Here is a 24,310-nt window from a genome sequence, read left to right as displayed (position 1 = left end):
GCAAATCTGGCGCAGTCCATGAGGAGGAGATGCACTGCAGTACTTAATGCAGCTGGTGGCCACACCAGATATTGACTGTTACTTTTGATTTTGACCCCCCCCCCCCCTTTGTTCAGGGACACATTATTAAATTTCTGTTAGTCACATGTCTGTGGAACTTGTTCAGTTAATGTCTCAGTTGTTGAATCATGTTTTTTTTATACAAATATTTACACGTTACGTTTGCTGAAAATAAATGCAGTTGACAGTGAGAGGACATTTCTTTTTTTGCTGAGTTTATATAGTGTAGCTAGTGTTACTCACTGCTGGGGCGGGGGGTACGCAGACTGCACCCCCTCTTCAGAGAAGCTGTGTCCCTGATCCTGCTGAGGGCCGACGGGCGAGGGTCCCCCTCTAGATCCAGGGCTATGGCCCCCAACCCCACTGAGATGGCGAAATAGAGGGAGAGAGGTAGGGAGAGACAGAGAGAGAGAGAGACAGAGAGAGAGAGAGAGTGAGAGTGAGAGAGACAGAGAGAGAGAGTGAGAGAGAACCCACAGGATCAAATACTTGAGAGATTAAATCAACCGTTTTCATAATAACTCCAAATTCCTCAATAATCTCAGCAGGCTTTCACACCAAACAATCCCCTCCTCCTTTCTTTATTTGTCTTTTGATCCATCTCTCCCCTTGCCGGCGATGCAGAGAATGCCCCGTTGTTTCAGAGTGATGCGCGAGAGAGGAGGAGGAGAAGGGAGCAAAGGGGAGCTGAGGAGAGGGCAGTGGGTTTGTACAAGGCAGAGGTGAATTCAGTTTAGCTGGGCAGAGTGATGTCTGTTGGATCTGGGACAGATTACGCTGGCCTGATCAGGCCACTTACTGCGCTCCAGTCTCCACTAGATGGGGAAAGAGAGCTACAGTGCTGCTCTCCACGAGATGGGACATCACTAGTTACCACAGCCACAAAGTCAGAAAGCCCGCCAACTCAATCAATCAGATGAGGCAGTGTATGCTGGCTCAGAAAGCCCGCCTACCTGACCAATCAGATGAGGGAGAGTGATGTTGCGTATTCCGGATCGCGGAAAACGCCTCATTTTCGCCTCAGAGTCGAGTTCAAGTTTGAGGACCAAATAGAAAAATCACTATATGACCATTAGTATGTGGACACATGTTCATCGAATATCTCATTCCAAAATCCTGTGCACTAATATGGAGTTGGTCCTCCCTTTGCTGCTATAACAGCCTCCACTCTTCTGGGAAGGCTTTTCACTAGAAGTTGGAACATTGCTGCAGGGACTTGCTTCCATTGACACTTTTTGGGTTACTATATGACTCCATATGTGTTATTTCATAGTTTTGATGTCTTTTGATGTCTTCACTATTATTCTACAATGTAGGAAATAGTACAAATAAAGAAAAACCCTTGAATGAGTATTTGTGTCCAAACTTATGACTGGTACTGTATATATATATATATATATATATATATATATATATATATATATATATATATATATATATATATATATATATATATATATATATATATATATATATATATATATATATATATATATATATACACACACACACACACACACTACCGTTCAAAAGTTTGGGGTCACTTAGAAATGTCCTCGTTTTTGAAAGAAAAGCAAAAAAATTTGTCCATTAAAATAACATCAAATTGATCAGAAATACAGCGTAGACATTGTTAATGTTGTAAATTACTATTGTAGCTGGAAACGGCTGATTTTAATGGAACATCTACATAGGCGTACAGAGGCCAATTATCAGCAACCATCTCTCCTGTGATCTAATGGCACGTTGTGTTAGCTAATTCAAGTTTATCATTTTAAAAGGCTAATTGATCATTAGAAAACACTTTTGCATTATTATATCACAGCTGAAAACTGTTGTTCTGATTAAAGAAGCTATAAAACTGACCTTTAAACTAGTTGAGTATCTGGAGCATCAAAGTTTATTTGTTACGTGCGCCGAATACAACAGGTGTAGGTAGACCTTACAGTGGAATGCTTACTTACAGGCTCTAACCAACAGTGTAAAAAAAGGTATTAGGTGAACAATATAAGTAAAGAAATAAAAACAACAGTAAAAAGACAGTGAAAAATAACAGTAGTGAGGTCTCTCAGCATTTGTGGGTTCGATGACAGGCTCAAAATGTCCAGAAACAAAAGTACTTTCTTCTGAAACTCGTCAGTCTATTCTTGTTCTGAGAAATGAAAGCTATTCCATGCGAGAAATTGCCCAGAAACTGAAGATCCCATACAACGCTGTGTACTACTCCCTTCACAGATCAGAGAAAACTGGCTCTAAACAGAATAGAAAGAGGAGTGGGAGGCCCCGGTGCACAACTGAGCAAGAGGACAAGTACATTAGAGTGTCTAGTTTGAGAAGCAGATGCCTCACAAGTCCTCAACTGGCAGCTTCATTATATAGTACCCACAAAACACCAGCCTCAATGTCAACAGTGAAGAGGCCACCCCGGGAAGCTGGCCTTTTAGGCAGAGTTCCTCTGTCCAGTGTCTGTGTTCTTTAACCCATCTTAGTCTTTTTTATTGGCCAGTCTGAGATATGGTTTTTCTTTGCAACTTTGCCTAGGCTAGCATCCCGGAGTCACCTAATGTACTTGTCTACTTGCTCAGTTGTGCACCGGGGCCTCCCACTCCTCTTTCTATACTGGTTAGAGCCAGTTTGCGCTGTTCTGTGAAGGGAGTAGACAAAATGAAAGTCAGGGTAAAGTACTGATAGAAACAACACCACTAGAACGCCTACAGATCCTTTACTGTAAATGCAGTAAGAAAAAGAGCTGACTTATTTCCAAAACATGACACACTCGCTCTGTTGTGGTCAGTGAGCTTGGTGAATCCCCCAGATTGAAGGGCTGCAGGCTGACTGTGCACAAGCACTAACCAAACCCTTCCATCTACAAATGTTAGTAAACTACAAGGTGAGTCAGATAAACCAGGAAAGAGACCATAAGCACCCTCCAGAGAAGCACATCATCTTTCATACACACACATTTATACACACATACAGGGCCTTCAGAAAATATTCACCCTGTACTTTTGCACATTTTGTTGTGTTACAGCCGAATTTAAAATAGATTACATTTAGATTTTGTGTCACTGATCTACACACAATACCCCATAACGTCAAAGTGGAATTATGTTTTTTAGAAATGAATTAATAAAAAATGAAACGCTAAAATGTCTTCAGTCAATAAGTATTCAACACTTGTTATGGCAAGCCTAAATTAGTTCAGGAGTAAAAATGTGCTTAACAAGGTCACAGAATAAGTTGCATGGACTCTGTGTACAATAGTAGTGTTTAACCTGTTTTAAATTACTACCCCATCTCTGTACCCCACACAAACAATTACCTATAAGGTCTCTCTGTCGAGCAGTGAATTTCAAGTACAAATTCAACCTCAAAGACCAGGGAGGTTTTCCAATGTTTCGCAAAGGAGGAGACCTACTGGTAGATGGCATTGAATATCCCTTAGAGCATGGTGAAGTTATTAATTACACTTTGGATGGTGTATCAATACACCCAGTCACTACAAAGATACAGGTGGACTCAGTTGCCGGAGAGGAAGGAAACCGCTCAGTGATTTCACCATGAGGCCAATGGTAACTTTAGAACAGTAACAGAGTTTAATGGCTGTCAGAGGAGATAACTGAGGATGGATTAAACAACATTGTAGTTACTCCACAATAGTAACATAACACTCTTCATATTTTCAAGCATGGTGGTGGCTGTATTATGGTATGGGTATGCTTGTCATCGGCAAGGACTAGGGTTTTGACTTAAATCGGCATTGAAAATCTATGGAAAGACTTGAAAATGGCTGTCTAGCAATGATGAACAACCAACTTGCATTTTTACTCTTCAGTCATTTAGCACAGCATTTGCCAAACTCGGTCCTGGGGCCCCCCTGGGTGTACGTTTTGGTTTTTGTCCTAGTACTACACCGCTGATTCAAATACCCAGCGCATAACCAACGCAACACTGATTTAGCAGACGCTCTTATGCAGAGCAATTAAGGTTAAGTACCTTGCTCAAGGGCACATCAACAGATTTTTCATCTAGTCTGCTCGGGAATTTTCTTCCACTTTGGCATTACAGAATATTTTGTGTAGATCGTTGACAAAAGATGACAAATCCATTTTAATCCCAATTTGTAATACAACAACATCTGGAAAAAGTCTAGAGGTGTGATTACTTTCTGAAGGCACTGTATGTTTGGAAGTACATATTTAAGCATGCACACAACCCACACGCACAAAGACGCAAAGCAATGGGCACACAGACAGACAGAGATTCTGCACATACGGAGCTGCATTCTCTCTCTCTCTCTCTTTCTCTCTCATTCCTGGCCATGTTCCCATCTTTTTTTTATAGAAAGAGGGATCAGAGCTGTTGCTGTTGATACAGGTGTTGGGTGAACCCTTTCCCATGGTGTCCAGTATGTGTGTGTGGGTGTGCCTACTTATATAATGAATATGAGTTTGGGGGGGCTAAAATGACAAAACATCAAAGCTTTAAACCTCTCACTAAAAGCCTCACTCATACATAAATTATACTTAAACCCCAAATGGTTCTCCAGTACATTATTAATAAAGGCTCATCTGTTGTTCAAAAACTACATTTTTGCCTTTATACAGATTACAACTTCTCTCTAATTGAAAATTACATTTTGTTTTAATGATCGCCCTTTCTTGAACAAGCCATACAAATCTGGTTACAATTTTACCCTCCAGAAAAGATAGAACAAATACTACAACAAATGTTATGGTTAAACTCAAATATACTGATTAATAAAAAAACATTCCGTATGGAACATTTTTATAATATTTATTAACAATATAATGAATATAAACTGTGGACTTTTCACATATGCAGCTATCGAAAATATATGAGAATGTCAATGTCAATGAAAATGAGAAAAAAAATCCAGAAAATCACATTGTAGGATTTTTAATGAATTTATTTGCAAATTATGGTGGAAAACAAGTATTTGATCACCTACAAACAAGCAAGATTTCTGGCTCTCACAGACCTGTAACTTCTTCTTTAAGAGGCTCCTCTGTCCTCCACTCATTACCTGTATTAATGGCACCTGTTTGAACTTGTTATCAGTATAAAAGACACCTGTCCACAACCTCAAACAGTCACACTCCAAACTCCACTATGGCCAAGACCAAAGAGCTGTCAAAGGACACCAGAAACAAAATTGTAGACCTGCACCAGGCTGGGAAGACTGAATCTGCAATAGGTAAGCAGCTTGGTTTGAAGAAATCAACTGTGGGAGCAATTATTAGGAAATGGAAGACATACAAGACCACTGATAATCTCCCTCGATCTGGGGCTCCACGCAAGATCTCACCCCGTGGGGTCAAAATGATCACAAGAACGGTGAGCAAAAATCCCAGAACCACACAGGGGGACCTAGTGAATGACCTGCAGAGAGCTGGGACCAAAGTAACAAAGCCTACCATCAGTAACACACTACGCCGCCAGGGACTCAAATCATGCAGTGCCAGACGTGTCCCCCTGCTTAAGCCAGTACATGTCCAGGCCCGTCTGAAGTTTGCTAGAGAGCATTTGGATGATCCATAAGAAGATTGGGAGGATGTCATATGGTCAGATGCAACCAAAATATAACTTTTTGGTAAAAACTCAACTCGTCGTGTTTGGAGGACAAAGAATGCTGAGTTGCATCCAAAGAACACCATACCTACTGTGAAGCATGGGGGTGGAAACATCATGCTTTGGGACTGTTTTTCTGCAAAGAGACCAGGACGACTGATCCGTGTAAAGGAAAGAATGAATGGGGCCATGTATCGTGAGATTTTGAGTGAAAACCTCCTTCCATCAGCAAGGGCATTGAAGATGAAACATGGCTGGGTCTTTCAGCATGACGATGATCCCAAACACACCGCCCGGGCAACGAAGGAGTGGCTTCGTAAGAAGCATTTCAAGGTCCTGGAGTGGCCTAGCCAGTCTCCAGATCTCAACCCCATAGAAAATCGTTGGAGGGAGTTGAAAGTCCGTGTTGCCCAGCAACAGCCCCAAAACATCACTGCTCTAGAGGAGATCTGCATGGAGGAATGGGCCAAAATACCAGCAACAGTGTGTGAAAAGACTTTTGACCTCGGTCATTGCCAACAAAACAAAGGGTATATAACAAAGTATTGAGATAAACTTCTGTTATAGACCAAATACTTATTTTCCACCATAATTTGCAAATAAATTAATAAAAAAACCTACAATGTGATTTTCTGGATTTTTTTTTCTTCTCATTTTGTCTGTCATAGTTGAAGTGTACCTATGATGAAAATTAGGCCTCTCATCTTTTAAGTGGGAGAACTTGCACAATTGGTGGCTGACTAAATACTTTTTTGCCCCACTGTATTAAAGATACAAATTGGCTGAAAGGAACTGGCATAAATAGAAAAATATACCAGTTTCATTTGAGGACAAAAATGTTGATACAGTTTCTGCGCCGTACAGGTTGCAAAATAAATGGGAAGAGAATTTTGATGTACCGATTCCATGGCACATGGTTTATGAACTAGTACAAAAAACAACACTTGATTCAACACTGAGTTTTTCCATTTAAATGATTATACAAAATTCATGTCACCAACAGAATGCTATATATACGGGGCATACAACAATCTCAGCACTGTAGATTTTGCTGCTATTTATTCTGGTATTGCCCCTATGTAGCTTGTTTCTGGTCACAGGTTCGGGAATGGTTAAAAAATTACAACATTCACTTAAAATGAACTCTACAAATAGCAGTGTTGAGCGATTCTATATGATTAGAAAGGTTCAAAATGTACGTAAAACATCACAACATTGAAAAATATATGGCACATGGAAACAAAACGATGATGGTCTATAGTGATAGGTGGGATGGGCTGAGAGTGGCTGAGGGTTGAGATTAAAGAGCTGAGGTCTATGGTGATAGGTGGATGGGCTGTGAGTGGCTGAGGGGCGGGATTAAAGAGCTCATGTTTGGTCATGTATTATTGTTATGCGTTTGCTTTATATAAAAGTATGCAATATGTGTATGTAAAATGTATTTGTAAAATGTAGCAGAAAAGCTGTAAAAACCAAACAAGATGTGTCCTCTGAAGAAGGGGGGTGGTGGATGGGTTAATAAAAATAAAAAAACATATATTTTTTTTCAAGCTGATAAATTAATTTGTAGCCAAATTGTTCGGGGCTGCCCTGCTGCTGAGGAGAGAGAGAAAGTGAAAGAGGAGCCTTGACCTAGGCTACTGTTGATTGCGAAGATGGAGGCCTTTTTCATTGAAGTAAAACAAAAGTTAGAGAGTATGCCTATAGCGAAACGCCCTACAAGGCAGGGCTCCAGACTGCAACCTTTTAGTTGCCTTTTGTGACCCTTTGACTTTGCTGTGCGAGTTAAAAAATATGTATTGGTCGCGTCGGTGTTGGCTGCACAATTATTCACCTCACTAAAAACTTCCTATGTTGGTCAAACAGTAAAGTAGGCTACATTATCCTCATGATTCCTGTAATGAAAGTGTCTGCCGGCCCCTGTACCTGTTTTGCTGGGTCCTGTTTTTGTGTCGAGCGAGCCACTCTCCCTTCCCGGGGTGAAAAAATGCTCTGGGAGAAAGAAAGTTTTCTGATTGTATAACATTTTAAAATCGTATTGCTGGGAAAAGACAGTTATCTTGTTGTCACAGATGGAGAGAGGATGTTCTCAGCTTTCTGTAGGTATTTCTCAACTCTCAATTATAAGTTCCACAGCAACTATTTTACAAGGATATTTCATATGGATTTGAGGTACGGAGTGAGAGAATTGCGCATTGGCCATTGCGATTGTATAGGTCTCATTGTCAGGTCAGTACAGGTGCATCAAAGCTGGAAATGAGAGACTGAAAAACAGCTTCTATCTCAAGGTCATCAGACTGTTAAATAGACATCACTAGCACATTAGAAGTCACTTTAATAAATGGAACACTAGTCACTTTAATAAACTTTACATATCTTGCATTACTCATCTCATATGTATATACTGTATTCTATACTATTCTACTGTATCTTAGTCTATGCCGCTCTGACATTGCTCGTCCATATATTTATATATTCTTAATTCCTTTCTTTAGATTTGTGTGTATTGGGTATATGTTGTGACATTTTTAGATATTACTTGTTAGATATTACTGCACTGTCGGAGATAGAAACACAAGCATTTCACTACATCTACTAAACATCTACTAAACACATGTATGTGACCAATAAAATTTGATTTGATTTGACTGCCAGCGCTGCACTGATCGCTGCTGTGCTTACAAACCAACTAACCACACATCAACATGTGATTAATTAGTTTCAACCAAGGGAAAATACAGCTAATTCACGTTTTAGGATCATTTTCTGAGGTAATTATAACACCCTAGAATGGGCTTCGGAACCGTCACGTTCTAGACCGGAACATTCCGGAGCATTTCGCTACCCCAGGAATGAAAGAGAAAAATTACATCAGTTACTGTAGACACAACCAATCAATCACAAAGTTAAAAGGCCTGCCCTGCCAGGTGTGACTCTGACAATAGGGTGTGTGTGTGTGATGATGGATGTCAGAAGTGAGAGTGGAGCTGGTGGAGGAAGGGTTTGAGAGATACTGGGAGGGGTTGTTTTTGGGAAGCACTGGTTTCGGGAGCTGGGGTTGGAGGGTGAGGGTGAGGGAAGCAGGGATGTGGTCTACAGGTGTAAATGGCTGCCAGGTATATGAGTGGCTGAGCTCACAAGACAAGACAGGGGGCCAGGAGACAGCTGCTGCTGCATAGTGTGTGTCTGTGTGTGCTTTTGATATTCAATGTTTTCTTTAAATCATTCCCTAAATGAAACTGAGTGACTGGTGTCATCCATGTACTTACATACAGTAGGCCTATATACTCTGAGCCCTCACTAAATTCACACATCTGACTTCCTGACTCTGTGTAGACTAACAGCTGACTGACAGGTGTCCATGTCTGTTGTGATGTGTAACTAACTCCATCCCAGATATGAGAGAAGCAGCTCCGTGTGAGCGGAGTGGTAGAGCCCCCATATTCATCACCCTGAGCCCCGGAAACCACTGTTCCCCTTATCATTAGCCCTGTTTATACTCGGACTCCACTGCGTACGGCAGTCATCGCAGTGTTCTGTGTATGTGTGTGTCTGGGCTTGTGAATATGAGCATAGTACGTTTGAGCGTCTGTCGATGAGCATACTGTGTGTAAACAGTGAGCTCCAAATGTATTGGGACAGTGACATTTTGTTGTTGTTTTGGCTCTGTACTACAGCACCTTGCATTTCATAGAATGATAGAATGAGGTTAAAGTGCAGACTGTCAGCTTTAATTTGACGGTATTTTCATCCATATCTGGTAAACCGTTTAGAAATTAAAGCACTTTATGTTCATAGTTCCCCCCATTTTAGGGAACCAAAAGTATTAGGACAAATTCACTTATATGTGTATTAAAGTAGTCAAAGGTTTAGTATTTGGTCCCATATTCATAGCATGCAATGATTACATCAAGCTTGTTGGATGTATTTGCTTTTTGTTTTGGTTGTGTTTCCAATTATTTTATGCCCAATAGAAATGAATGGTAAATAATGTATTGTGGAGAACTCTTTTGGGTTCCATGTAGAACCCTTTGTGGAAAGGGTTTTACATGGAACCCAAAAGGGTTCTTCGAAGGGTAATCCTATGGGGACAGCCGAAGAACCCATTTAGGTCCTAGATTGCACCTTTCTAAGAGTGTAGTCCTGAATGAATCATGAATAATGAGTGAGAAAGTTACAGATGCAAAAATATCATACCCCCAAGACATGCTAACCTCTCTTTATTGTAATGGTGAGAGGTTAGCATGTGTGTTTGAGTGTGTGTGTGTTCATGCGTTGCTGTACTATTCTTCCTGAGAGGAAGGTTTCACATCCACATTTTCCTGCTGGCTGATTTAACAGAGAAACAGCTTAATTGGGGTTAATTGTTCCAATCCATCTGTGCGGCCGCACGCGGTGTGTCTCGGGCCCTGAAACCCAAGTCCAACACCAAGAGTCCCTCTCTTTCATCTTTTTCATACGCTCATGAAAAAATAAACACACTGACTCTGTCAGAATGAGAGATGGAAAAGGGGAGAGAGGGACGTGGAGAAAAAGAGCAAGAGAGGAAAGGGGGAGTGTGTCGGGATATGGTAAAGAGAATGCAAGAATTCTCTTAGTCAACCTAACCAGTCTGACTGAAATGGGGAAATAAGGGCTTTTCTTTCTATATTACGTGTGTGTGTGACTCTCTGTGTGTGTGTGTGTGTGTGTGTGTGTGTGTGTGTCTGTAACTCACCTCTCTGGTCATTGATAAACTCCTCCTTGCAGTTCTGCATCAGTCCGAGGATCCACTTGTGCTGGGCGTAGATACACTGCCAGGCAGGGTCCCCTGGTGCATGCAGGTCAGACAGATACCTGGAAGGAACACACACAGGTAAGAATTAGAATGTGGGCACAGCACTTCACAGGTGATGTTGTCAATGCTGACACACTCAGGTAAGAAATGGATTTAAAACAAACACTTCAACATGACACTCTTCAGATTTAAGTCTAAACCCAGCAACCTCCATCTCCTGTAGCCTTTGCCTTAACCTCATCTCCAAAACATTCCCAAACCCTCATCCCCGCCCCAACTCATCCCCCAAACTCATCCCCAAAACCCTCATCCCCTCCCAAACTCATCCCCAAAACCCTCATCCTCTCCCCAACTCATCCCCAAAACCCTCATCCCCTCCCCAACTCATCCCCAAAACCCTCATCCCCTCCCCAACTCATCACCAAAACCCTCATCCCCATCTCATCACTAAAACCCTCATCCCCTACCCACACTCCTCTTCCCCACTACATTCCCTGTACATCACTCAGTACTGTGTGGGATAATCTCAAATGAGTGAGATACTCTCTACTCTCTCATTGTGGGCTGACACCATCACATAACAGGCAGACCCGACCAGACCAGAATCATTTGTTCCTCATTACAAGGGAACCTCCAGCCCCCAAACCCCTACAAGACACAACAAGCCAACTATTTGGATTCAAACAGTATTCTTTTCCTTTCAAATCGTTTTTTTGCATTCGATTAAGTCAACCTGGATTTCCAGGTGGGCACGGTTTGCCCATTTGGGACTATTCTGTTGGTTCCATTTTTAAATCAGGCAATTTCTATCAAGAGCAACTCAAATATTTGAAGGGAAACAAATACTGTATGAAACTATTTGAAACCATGTCTGACTTTACTCCACCACAACCCCCACCAGAGACCCCCTAGGTTCCCCCTAATGGGTGTAAGGTAAACAGGAGGTTTGGCATGGTGGATGTTTAAAGCCAGCTAGCTCTAATGTAATGTAGCAGGATGAAAGATGGCTGCTGTGATCGTGAGCTGCTCTCTCTGGTTCTGACGGGTCGTTCTGAGTAATAATAAACTATCACAGACCACAACTATGAGGATGGAGGGAGAGGAGGGAGAGGAGTAGAAGAGAATGAGGGAGCAGGAGAAGGGGGAAGAGAGAAAGATGGAGAGCGGAAAAGAGGAAAAAGGAGAGCGAGGGAGAGGGAAATAGAGTAGTAAGGAGAGAAAGAGCGACAGACAGATGGTATTTAAGGAGAGACAGGGAAGTAAGAGAGAAAGCAAAAGAGCAAGCAAGGCTTTGTAGACAGGTATACAACGAGAGATAAACATATAGAAAGTGAGAGAGGGCAGTGAGAATGGGGAGAATGTAACACACCGCCTTCCTGGCTACAGTACATATACATGAAGTTTACTGACACCTGATGTATCTCTTCTGGTCATGCAAGGTAGATGGCGTCTCCAGTAGTTTGTCCAGTAGCAGACTCCTCAGAGCCCCGATCCTAGTCTCCACCTCGGCATACACTATAGACAGACACACAGGAGGAGAGGATCACACTTACTCGGTTGCAGTACAGTATATGACCCACTGGCTCCAGGTCATCTACAAGTCTCTGCTAGGTAAAGCCCCGCCTTATCTCAGCTCACTGGTCACCATAGCAGCACCCACCCATAGCACGCGCTTCAGCAGGTCACCCCCAAAGCCAATTCCTCCTTTGGCCGCCTTTCCTTCCAGTTCTCTGCTGCCAATGACTGGAACAAACTGCAAAAATCACTGAAGCTGGAGACTCATATCTCCCTTACTAGCTTAAAGCACAGATCACAGATCACTGCTCCTGTAAATAGCCCATCCAACTACCTCATCTCCATACTGTATTTATTTAATTATCTTGCACCTTTGCACCCCAGTATCTCTACTTGCACATTCATCTTCTGCACATCTACCATTCCAGTGTTTAATTGCTATATTGGAACTACTTTGCCACTATGGCCTATTTATTACCTTACCTCCCTTATCCTACCTCATTTGCACACACTGTATATAGACCTTTTCTACTGTATTATTGACTGTATGTTTGTTTACTCCATGTGTAACTCTGTGTTGTTGTTTGTGTCGAACTGCTTCGCTTTATCTTGGCCAGGTCGCAGTTGTAAATGAGAACATGTTCTCAACTAGCCTACCTGGTTAAATAAAGGTGAAATATTAATTTTTTTATTAAATCAAATTAAAATGTTCACCGATCTCTTCACTTTATCCTACCTTTTTTAAAGACGGGGACCTCAGTGTTCCCAAACAGAGACTTGGCTTTCTCATAGTCGTTGATCACCACATCATAATCTCCCTGAGAGAGAACACAACAACATAATATATTATGATTATAACACGTAGAGAGAACACAACATAATACTTTATGATTATAACATGTAGAGAGAACACAACAACATAATACTTTATGATTATAACATGTAGAGAACACAACATAATACTTTATGATTATAACATGTAGAGAACACAACAACATAATACTTTATGATTATAACATCTAGAGAGAACACAACATAATACTTTATGATTATAACATGTAGAGAGAACACAACAACATAATACTTTATGATTATAACATGTAGAGAGAACACAACAACATAATACTTTATGATTATAACATGTAGAGAGAACACAACAACATAATACTTTATGATTATAACATGTAGAGAGAACACAACATAATACTTTATGATTATAACATGTAGAGAACACAACATAATACTTTATGATTATAACATGTAGAGAACACAACAACATAATACTTTATGATTATAACATGTAGAGAACACAACAACATAATACTTTATGATTATAACATGTAGAGAGAACACAACATGATACTTTATGATTATAACATGTAGAGAGAACACAACAACATAATACTTTATGATTATAACATGTAGAGAGAACACAACAACATAATACTTTATGATTATAACATGTAGAGAACACAACAACATAATACTTTATGATTATAACATGTAGAGAACACAACAACATAATACTTTATGATTATAACATGTAGAGAGAACACAACATAATACTTTATGATTATAACATGTAGAGAGAACACAACATAATATATTATGATTATAACATGTAGAGAACAACAACATAATACTTTATGATTATAACATGTAGAGAACACAACAACATAATACTTTATGATTATAACATGTAGAGAGAACACAACATAATACTTTATGATTATAACATGTAGAGAGAACACAACAACATAATACTTTGATTATAACATGTAGAGAGAACACAACAACATAATACTTTATGATTATAACATGTAGAGAACACAACAACATAATACTTTATGATTATAACATGTAGAGAGAACACAACAACATAATACTTTATGATTATAACATGTAGAGAACACAACAACATAATACTTTATGATTATAACATGTAGAAAGAACACAACAACATAATACTTTATGATTACAACATGTAGAGAGAACACAACAACATAATACTTTATGATTATAACATGTAGAGAGAACACAACAACATAATACTTTATGATTATAACATGTAGAGAGAACACAACAACATAATACTTTATGATTATAACATGTAGAGAGAACACAACAACATAATACTTTATGATTATAACATGTAGAGAGAACACAACATAATACTTTATGATTATAACATGTAGAGAGAACACAACAACATAATACTTTATGATTATAACATGTAGAGAGAACACAACAACATGATACTTTATGATTATAACATGTAGAGAACACAACAACATAATACTTTATGATTATAACATGTAGAGAACACAACAACATAATACTTTATGATTATAACATGTAGAGAGAACACAACAACATAATACTTTATGATTATAACATGTAGAGAACACAACAACATAATACTTTATGATTATAACATGTAGAGAACACAACAACATAATATTTTATGATTATAACATGTAGAGAGAACAACAACATAATACTTTATGATTATAACATGTAGAGAGAACACAACATAATACTTTATGATTATAACATGTAGAGAACACAACAACATGATACTTTATGATTATAACATGTAGAGAGAACACAACAACATAATACTTTATGATTATAACAAGTAGAGAGAACACAACATAATACTTTATGATTATAACATGTAGAGAACACAACATAATACTTTATGATTATAACATGTAGAGAACACAACATAATACTTTATGATTATAACATGTAGAGAGAACACAACATAATACTTTATGATTATAACATGTAGAGAAAACACAACATAATACTTTATGATTATAACAAGTAGAGAGAACACAACAACATAATACTTTATGATTATAACATGTAGAGAACACAACATAATACTTTATGATTATAACAAGTAGAGAGAACACAACAACATAATACTTTATGATTATAACATGTAGAGAGAACACAACAACATAATATATTATGATTATAACACGTAGAGAGAACACAACAACATGATACTTTATGATTATAACATGTAGAGAGAACACAACAACATAATACTTTATGATTATAACATGTAGAGAACACAACAACATAATACTTTATGATTATAACATGTAGAGAGAACACAACAACATAATACTTTATGATTATAACATGTAGAGAGAACACAACATAATATATTATGATTATAACATGTAGAGAACACAACATAATACTTTATGATTATAACATGTAGAGAACACAACATAATACTTTATGATTATAACATGTAGAGAACACAACATCATAATACTTTATGATTATAAAATGTAGAGAACACAACAACATAATACTTTATGATTATAACATGTAGAGAGAACACAACAACATAATACTTTATGATTATAACATGTAGAGAGAACACAACAACATAATACTTTATGATTATAACATGTAGAGAGAACACAACAACATAATACTTTATGATTATAACATGTAGAGAGAACACAACAACATAATACTTTATGATTATAACATGTAGAGAGAACACAACAACATAATACTTTATGATTATAACATGTAGAGAACACAACATAATACTTTATGATTATAACATGTAGAGAGAACACAACAACATAATACTTTATGATTATAACATGTAGAGAACAACATAATACTTTATGATTATAACATGTAGAGAACACAACATAATACTTTATGATTATAACATGTAGAGAGAACACAACAACATAATACTTTATGATTATAACATGTAGAGAACACAACAACATGATACTTTATGATTATAACATGTAGAGAACACAACATAATACTTTATGATTGATTATAACATGTAGAGAACACAACAACATAATACTTTATGATTATAACATGTAGAGAACACAACAACATAATACTTTATGATTATAATATGTAGAGAACACAACATAATACTTTATGATTGATTATAACATGTAGAGAACACAACAACATAATACTTTATGATTATAACATGTAGAGAACACAACAACATAATACTTTATGATTATAACATGTAGAGAACACAACATAATACTTTATGATTATAACATGTAGAGAGAACACAACAACATAATACTTTATGATTATAACAAGTAGAGAGAACACAACAACATAATACTTTATGATTATAACATGTAGAGAGAACACAACAACATAATATATTATGATTATAACACGTAGAGAGAACACAACAACATGATACTTTATGATTATAACATGTAGAGAACACAACAACATAATACTTTATGATTATAACATGTAGAGAGAACACAACAACATAATACTGTATGATTATAACATGTAGAGAAAACACAACATAATATATTATGATTATAACATGTAGAGAACACAACATAATACTTTATGATTATAACAAGTAGAGAGAACACAACAACATAATATATTATGATTATAACATGTAGAGAACAACAACATAATACTTTATGATTATAACAAGTAGAGAGAACACAACAACATAATATATTATGATTATAACATGTAGAGAACAACAACATAATACTTTATGATTATAACATGTAGAGAACACAACAACATAATACTTTATGATTATAACATGTAGAGAACACAACAACATCATATTTTATGATTATAACATGTAGAGAACACAACAACATAATACTTTATGATTATAACATGTAGAGAACACAACATAATACTTTATGATTGATTATAACATGTAGAGAGAACACAACAACATAATACTTTATGATTATAACATGTAGAGAGAACACAACATAATACTTTATGATTATAACATGTAGAGAACACAACAACATAATACTTTATGATTATAACATGTAGAGAACACAACAACATAATACTTTATGATTATAACATGTAGAGAGAACACAACAACATAATACTTTATGATTATAACATGTAGAGAGAACACAACAACATAATACTTTATGATTATAACATGTAGAGAGAACACAACATAATACTTTATGATTATAACATGTAGAGAGAACACAACAACATAATACTTTATGATTATAACATGTAGAGAACACAACAACATAATACTTTATGATTATAACATGTAGAGAACACAACAACATAATACTTTATGATTATAACATGCAGAGAACACAACATAATACTTTATGATTATAACATGTAGAGAACAACAACATAATACTTTATGATTATAACATGTAGAGAACACAATAACATGATACTTTATGATTATAACATGTAGAAAGAACACAACAACATGATACTTTATGATTATAACATGTAGAGAGAACACAACAACATAATACTTTATGATTATAACAAGTAGAGAGAACACAACAACATGATACTTTATGATTATAACATGTAGAGAGAACACAACAACATAATACTTTATGATTATAACATGTAGAGAACACAACAACATAATACTTTACGATTATAACATGTAGAGAGAACACAACAACATAATACTTTATGATTATAACATGTAGAGAGAACACAACATAATATATTATGATTATAACATGTAGAGAACACAACATAATACTTTATGATTATAACAAGTAGAGAGAACACAACAACATAATATATTATGATTATAACATGTAGAGAACAACAACATAATACTTTATGATTATAACATGTAGAGAGAACACAACATAATACTTTATGATTATAACATGTAGAGAGAACACAACATAATACTTTATGATTATAACATGTAGAGAGAACACAACATAATACTTTATGATTATAACATGTAGAGAACACAACAACATAATACTTTATGATTATAACATGTAGAGAGAACACAACATAATACTTTATGATTATAACATGTAGAGAACACAACATAATACTTTATGATTATAACATGTAGAGAGAACACAACATAATACTTTATGATTATAACATGTAGAGAGAACACAACATAATACTTTATGATTATAACATGTAGAGAGAACACAACAACATAATACTTTATGATTATAACATGTAGAGAACACAACAACATAATACTTTATGATTATAACATGTAGAGAACACAATATAATACTTTATGATTATAACATGTAGAGAACAACAACATAATACTTTATGATTATAACATGTAGAGAACACAATAACATGATACTTTATGATTATAACATGTAGAGAACACAAGATAATACTTCATGATTATAACATGTAGAGAACAACAACATGATACTTTATGATTATAACATGTAGAAAGAACACAACAACACGATACTTTATGATTATAACATGTAGAGAGAACACAACAACATAATACTTTATGATTATAACAAGTAGAGAGAACACAACAACATAATACTTTATGATTATAACATGTAGAGAGAACACAACAACATGATACTTTATGATTATAACATGTAGAGAGAACACAACAACATAATACTTTATGATTATAACATGTAGACAGAACACAACATAATACTTCATGATTATAACATGTAGAGAGAACACAACAACATAATACTTTATGATTATAACAAGTAGAGAACACAACAACATAATACTTTATGATTATAACATGTAGAGAACACAACAACATAATACTTTATGATTATAACATGTAGAGAACACAACAACATAATACTTTATGATTATAACATGTAGAGAACACAACAACATAATACTTTATGATTATAACATGTAGAGAACACAACAGCATAATACTTTATGATTATAACAAGTAGAGAGAACACAACAACATAATACTTTATGATTATAACATGTAGAGAACACAACAACATAATATATTATGATTATAACATGTAGAGAAAACACAACAACATAATACTTTATGATTATAACATGTAGAGAGAACACAACAACATAATATATTATGATTATAACACGTAGAGAACACAACAACATAATATATTATGATTATAACATGTAGAGAACACAACAACATGATACTTTATGATTATAACATGTAGAGAACACAACAACATAATACTTTATGATTATAACATGTAGAGAACACAACAACATAATACTTTATGATTATAACATGTAGAGAGAACACAACAACATAATACTTTATGATTATAACATGTAGAGAGAACACAACAACATAATACTTTATGATTATAACATGTAGAGAGAACACAACAACATAATACTTTATGATTATAACATGTAGAGAGAACACAACAACATAATACTTTATGATTATAACATGTAGAGAGAACACAACAACATAATACTTTATGATTATAACATGTAGAGAGAACACAACAACATAATACTTTATGATTATAACATGTAGAGAGAACACAACAACATAATACTTTATGATTATAACATGTAGAGAGAACACAACATAATACTTTATGATTATAACATGAAGAGAGAACACAACAACATAATACTTTATGATTATAACATGTAGAGAGAACACAGCAACATAATACTTTATGATTATAACATGTAGAGAGAACACAACAACATAATACTTTATGATTATAACATGTAGAGAGAACACAACAACATAATACTTTATGATTATAACATGTAGAGAGAACACAACAACATAATACTTTATGATTATAACATGTAGAGAGAACACAACAACATAATACTTTATGATTATAACATGTAGAGAGAACACAACATAATACTTTATGATTATAACATGTAGAGAACAACCACATAATATATTATGATTATAACATGTAGAGAGAACAACAACATAATACTTTATGATTATAACATGTAGAGAGAACACAACAACATAATATATTATGATTATAACACGTAGAGAACACAACAACATAATATATTATGATTATAACATGTAGAGAACACAACAACATGATACTTTATGATTATAACATGTAGAGAGAACACAACAACATTATACTTTATGATTATAACATGTAGAGAACACAACAACATAATACTTTATGATTATAACATGTAGAGAACACAACAACATAATACTTTATGATTATAACATGTAGAGAGAACACAACATAATACTTTATGATTATAACATGTAGAGAGAACACAACAACATAATACTTTATGATTATAACATGTAGAGAGAACACAACAACATAATACTTTATGATTATAACATGTAGAGAGAACACAACAACATAATACTTTATGATTATAACATGTAGAGAGAACACAACAACATAATACTTTATGATTATAACATGTAGAGAGAACACAACAACATAATACTTTATGATTATAACATGTAGAGAGAACACAACAACATAATACTTTATGATTATAACATGTAGAGAGAACACAACATAATACTTTATGATTATAACATGAAGAGAGAACACAACAACATAATACTTTATGATTATAACATGTAGAGAGAACACAACAACATAATACTTTATGATTATAACATGTAGAGAGAACACAACAACATAATACTTTATGATTATAACATGTAGAGAGAACACAACAACATAATACTTTATGATTATAACATGTAGAGAGAACACAACAACATAATACTTTATGATTATAACATGTAGAGAACACAACATAATACTTTATGATTATAACATGTAGAGAACAACCACATAATATATTATGATTATAACATGTAGAGAGAACACAACAACATAATACTTTATGATTATAACATGTAGAGAGAACACAACAACATAATACTTTATGATTATAACATGTAGAGAGAACACAACAACATAATACTTTATGATTATAACATGTAGAGAGAACACAACATAATACTTTATGATTATAACATGTAGAGAGAACACAACAACATAATACTTTATGATTATAACATGTAGAGAGAACACAACAACATAATACTTTATGATTATAACATGTAGAGAGAACACAACAACATAATACTTTATGATTATAACATGTAGAGAGAACACAACAACATAATACTTTATGATTATAACATGTAGAGAGAACACAACATAATACTTTATGATTATAACATGTAGAGAACAACCACATAATATATTATGATTATAACATGTAGAGAGAACAACAACATAATACTTTATGATTATAACATGTAGAGAGAACACAACATAATACTTTATGATTATAACATGTAGAGAACACAACAACATGATACTTTATGATTATAACATGTAGAGAGAACACAACAACATAATACTTTATGATTATAACAAGTAGAGAGAACACAACATAATACTTTATGATTATAACATGTAGAGAACACAACATAATACTTTATGATTATAACATGTAGAGAACACAACATAATACTTTATGATTATAACATGTAGAGAACACAACAACATAATACTTTATGATTATAACATGTAGAGAACACAACAACATAATACTTTATGATTATAACATGTAGAGAGAACACAACATAATACTTTATGATTATAACATGTAGAGAGAACACAACAACATAATACTTTATGATTATAACATGTAGAGAACACAACAACATAATACTTTATGATTATAACATGTAGAGAGAACACAACAACATAATACTTTATGATTATAACATGTAGAGAGAACACAACAACATAATACTTTATGATTATAACATGTAGAGAGAACACAACAACATAATACTTTATGATTATAACATGTAGAGAGAACACAACAACATAATACTTTATGATTATAACATGTAGAGAGAACACAACATAATACTTTATGATTATAACATGAAGAGAGAACACAACAACATAATACTTTATGATTATAACATGTAGAGAGAACACAACAACATAATACTTTATGATTATAACATGTAGAGAGAACACAACAACATAATACTTTATGATTATAACATGTAGAGAGAACACAACAACATAATACTTTATGATTATAACATGTAGAGAGAACACAACAACATAATACTTTATGATTATAACATGTAGAGAGAACACAACAACATAATACTTTATGATTATAACATGTAGAGAGAACACAACATAATACTTTATGATTATAACATGTAGAGAACAACCACATAATATATTATGATTATAACATGTAGAGAGAACAACAACATAATACTTTATGATTATAACATGTAGAGAGAACACAACATAATACTTTATGATTATAACATGTAGAGAACACAACAACATGATACTTTATGATTATAACATGTAGAGAGAACACAACAACATAATACTTTATGATTATAACAAGTAGAGAGAACACAACATAATACTTTATGATTATAACATGTAGAGAACACAACATAATACTTTATGATTATAACATGTAGAGAACACAACATAATACTTTATGATTATAACATGTAGAGAGAACACAACATAATACTTTATGATTATAACATGTAGAGAAAACACAACATAATACTTTATGATTATAACAAGTAGAGAGAACACAACAACATAATACTTTATGATTATAACATGTAGAGAACACAACATAATACTTTATGATTATAACAAGTAGAGAGAACACAACAACATAATACTTTATGATTATAACATGTAGAGAGAACACAACAACATAATATATTATGATTATAACACGTAGAGAGAACACAACAACATGATACTTTATGATTATAACATGTAGAGAGAACACAACAACATAATACTTTATGATTATAACATGTAGAGAACACAACAACATAATACTTTATGATTATAACATGTAGAGAGAACACAACAACATAATACTTTATGATTATAACATGTAGAGAGAACACAACATAATATATTATGATTATAACATGTAGAGAACACAACATAATACTTTATGATTATAACATGTAGAGAACACAACATAATACTTTATGATTATAACATGTAGAGAACACAACATCATAATACTTTATGATTATAAAATGTAGAGAACACAACAACATAATACTTTATGATTATAACATGTAGAGAGAACACAACAACATAATACTTTATGATTATAACATGTAGAGAGAACACAACAACATAATACTTTATGATTATAACATGTAGAGAGAACACAACAACATAATACTTTATGATTATAACATGTAGAGAGAACACAACAACATAATACTTTATGATTATAACATGTAGAGAGAACACAACAACATAATACTTTATGATTATAACATGTAGAGAACACAACATAATACTTTATGATTATAACATGTAGAGAGAACACAACAACATAATACTTTATGATTATAACATGTAGAGAACAACATAATACTTTATGATTATAACATGTAGAGAACACAACATAATACTTTATGATTATAACATGTAGAGAGAACACAACAACATAATACTTTATGATTATAACATGTAGAGAACACAACAACATGATACTTTATGATTATAACATGTAGAGAACACAACATAATACTTTATGATTGATTATAACATGTAGAGAACACAACAACATAATACTTTATGATTATAACATGTAGAGAACACAACAACATAATACTTTATGATTATAACATGTAGAGAACACAACATAATACTTTATGATTATAACATGTAGAGAGAACACAACAACATAATACTTTATGATTATAACAAGTAGAGAGAACACAACAACATAATACTTTATGATTATAACATGTAGAGAGAACACAACAACATAATATATTATGATTATAACACGTAGAGAGAACACAACAACATGATACTTTATGATTATAACATGTAGAGAACACAACAACATAATACTTTACGATTATAACATGTAGAGAGAACACAACAACATAATACTGTATGATTATAACATGTAGAGAAAACACAACATAATATATTATGATTATAACATGTAGAGAACACAACATAATACTTTATGATTATAACAAGTAGAGAGAACACAACAACATAATATATTATGATTATAACATGTAGAGAACAACAACATAATACTTTATGATTATAACAAGTAGAGAGAACACAACAACATAATATATTATGATTATAACATGTAGAGAACAACAACATAATACTTTATGATTATAACATGTAGAGAACACAACAACATAATACTTTATGATTATAACATGTAGAGAACACAACAACATCATATTTTATGATTATAACATGTAGAGAACACAACAACATAATACTTTATGATTATAACATGTAGAGAACACAACATAATACTTTATGATTGATTATAACATGTAGAGAGAACACAACAACATAATACTTTATGATTATAACATGTAGAGAGAACACAACATAATACTTTATGATTATAACATGTAGAGAACACAACAACATAATACTTTATGATTATAACATGTAGAGAGAACACAACAACATAATACTTTATGATTATAACATGTAGAGAGAACACAACAACATAATACTTTATGATTATAACATGTAGAGAGAA

General features: G+C 34.0%; 1 protein-coding gene across 3 annotated transcripts in view; it reads right to left on the bottom strand.

Moving 5' to 3' along the window:
* The window catches only part of LOC110524662 (exocyst complex component 2), a 158,004-nt gene that overhangs the window by 40,952 nt on the left and 92,742 nt on the right, over positions 1–24,310 (bottom strand). For all 3 annotated transcript variants that reach the window (XM_021604507.2, XM_021604508.2, XM_021604509.2), the window contains 4 exons: positions 12,681–12,762; positions 11,842–11,944; positions 10,370–10,488; positions 304–423 (listed from right to left, as the gene is read on the bottom strand). In XM_021604507.2, the coding sequence (XP_021460182.2) occupies positions 304–423; positions 10,370–10,488; positions 11,842–11,944; positions 12,681–12,762 (424 nt within the window). The remainder of the gene's footprint in view (positions 1–303; positions 424–10,369; positions 10,489–11,841; positions 11,945–12,680; positions 12,763–24,310) is intronic.

The sequence above is a fragment of the Oncorhynchus mykiss genome, chromosome 5 (assembly GCF_013265735.2).
Source record: "Oncorhynchus mykiss isolate Arlee chromosome 5, USDA_OmykA_1.1, whole genome shotgun sequence".
NCBI lineage: Eukaryota > Metazoa > Chordata > Actinopteri > Salmoniformes > Salmonidae > Oncorhynchus > Oncorhynchus mykiss.
Note: the sequence above shows the minus strand (reverse complement) of the source record. Positions and strands in the feature narration are given on the sequence as shown.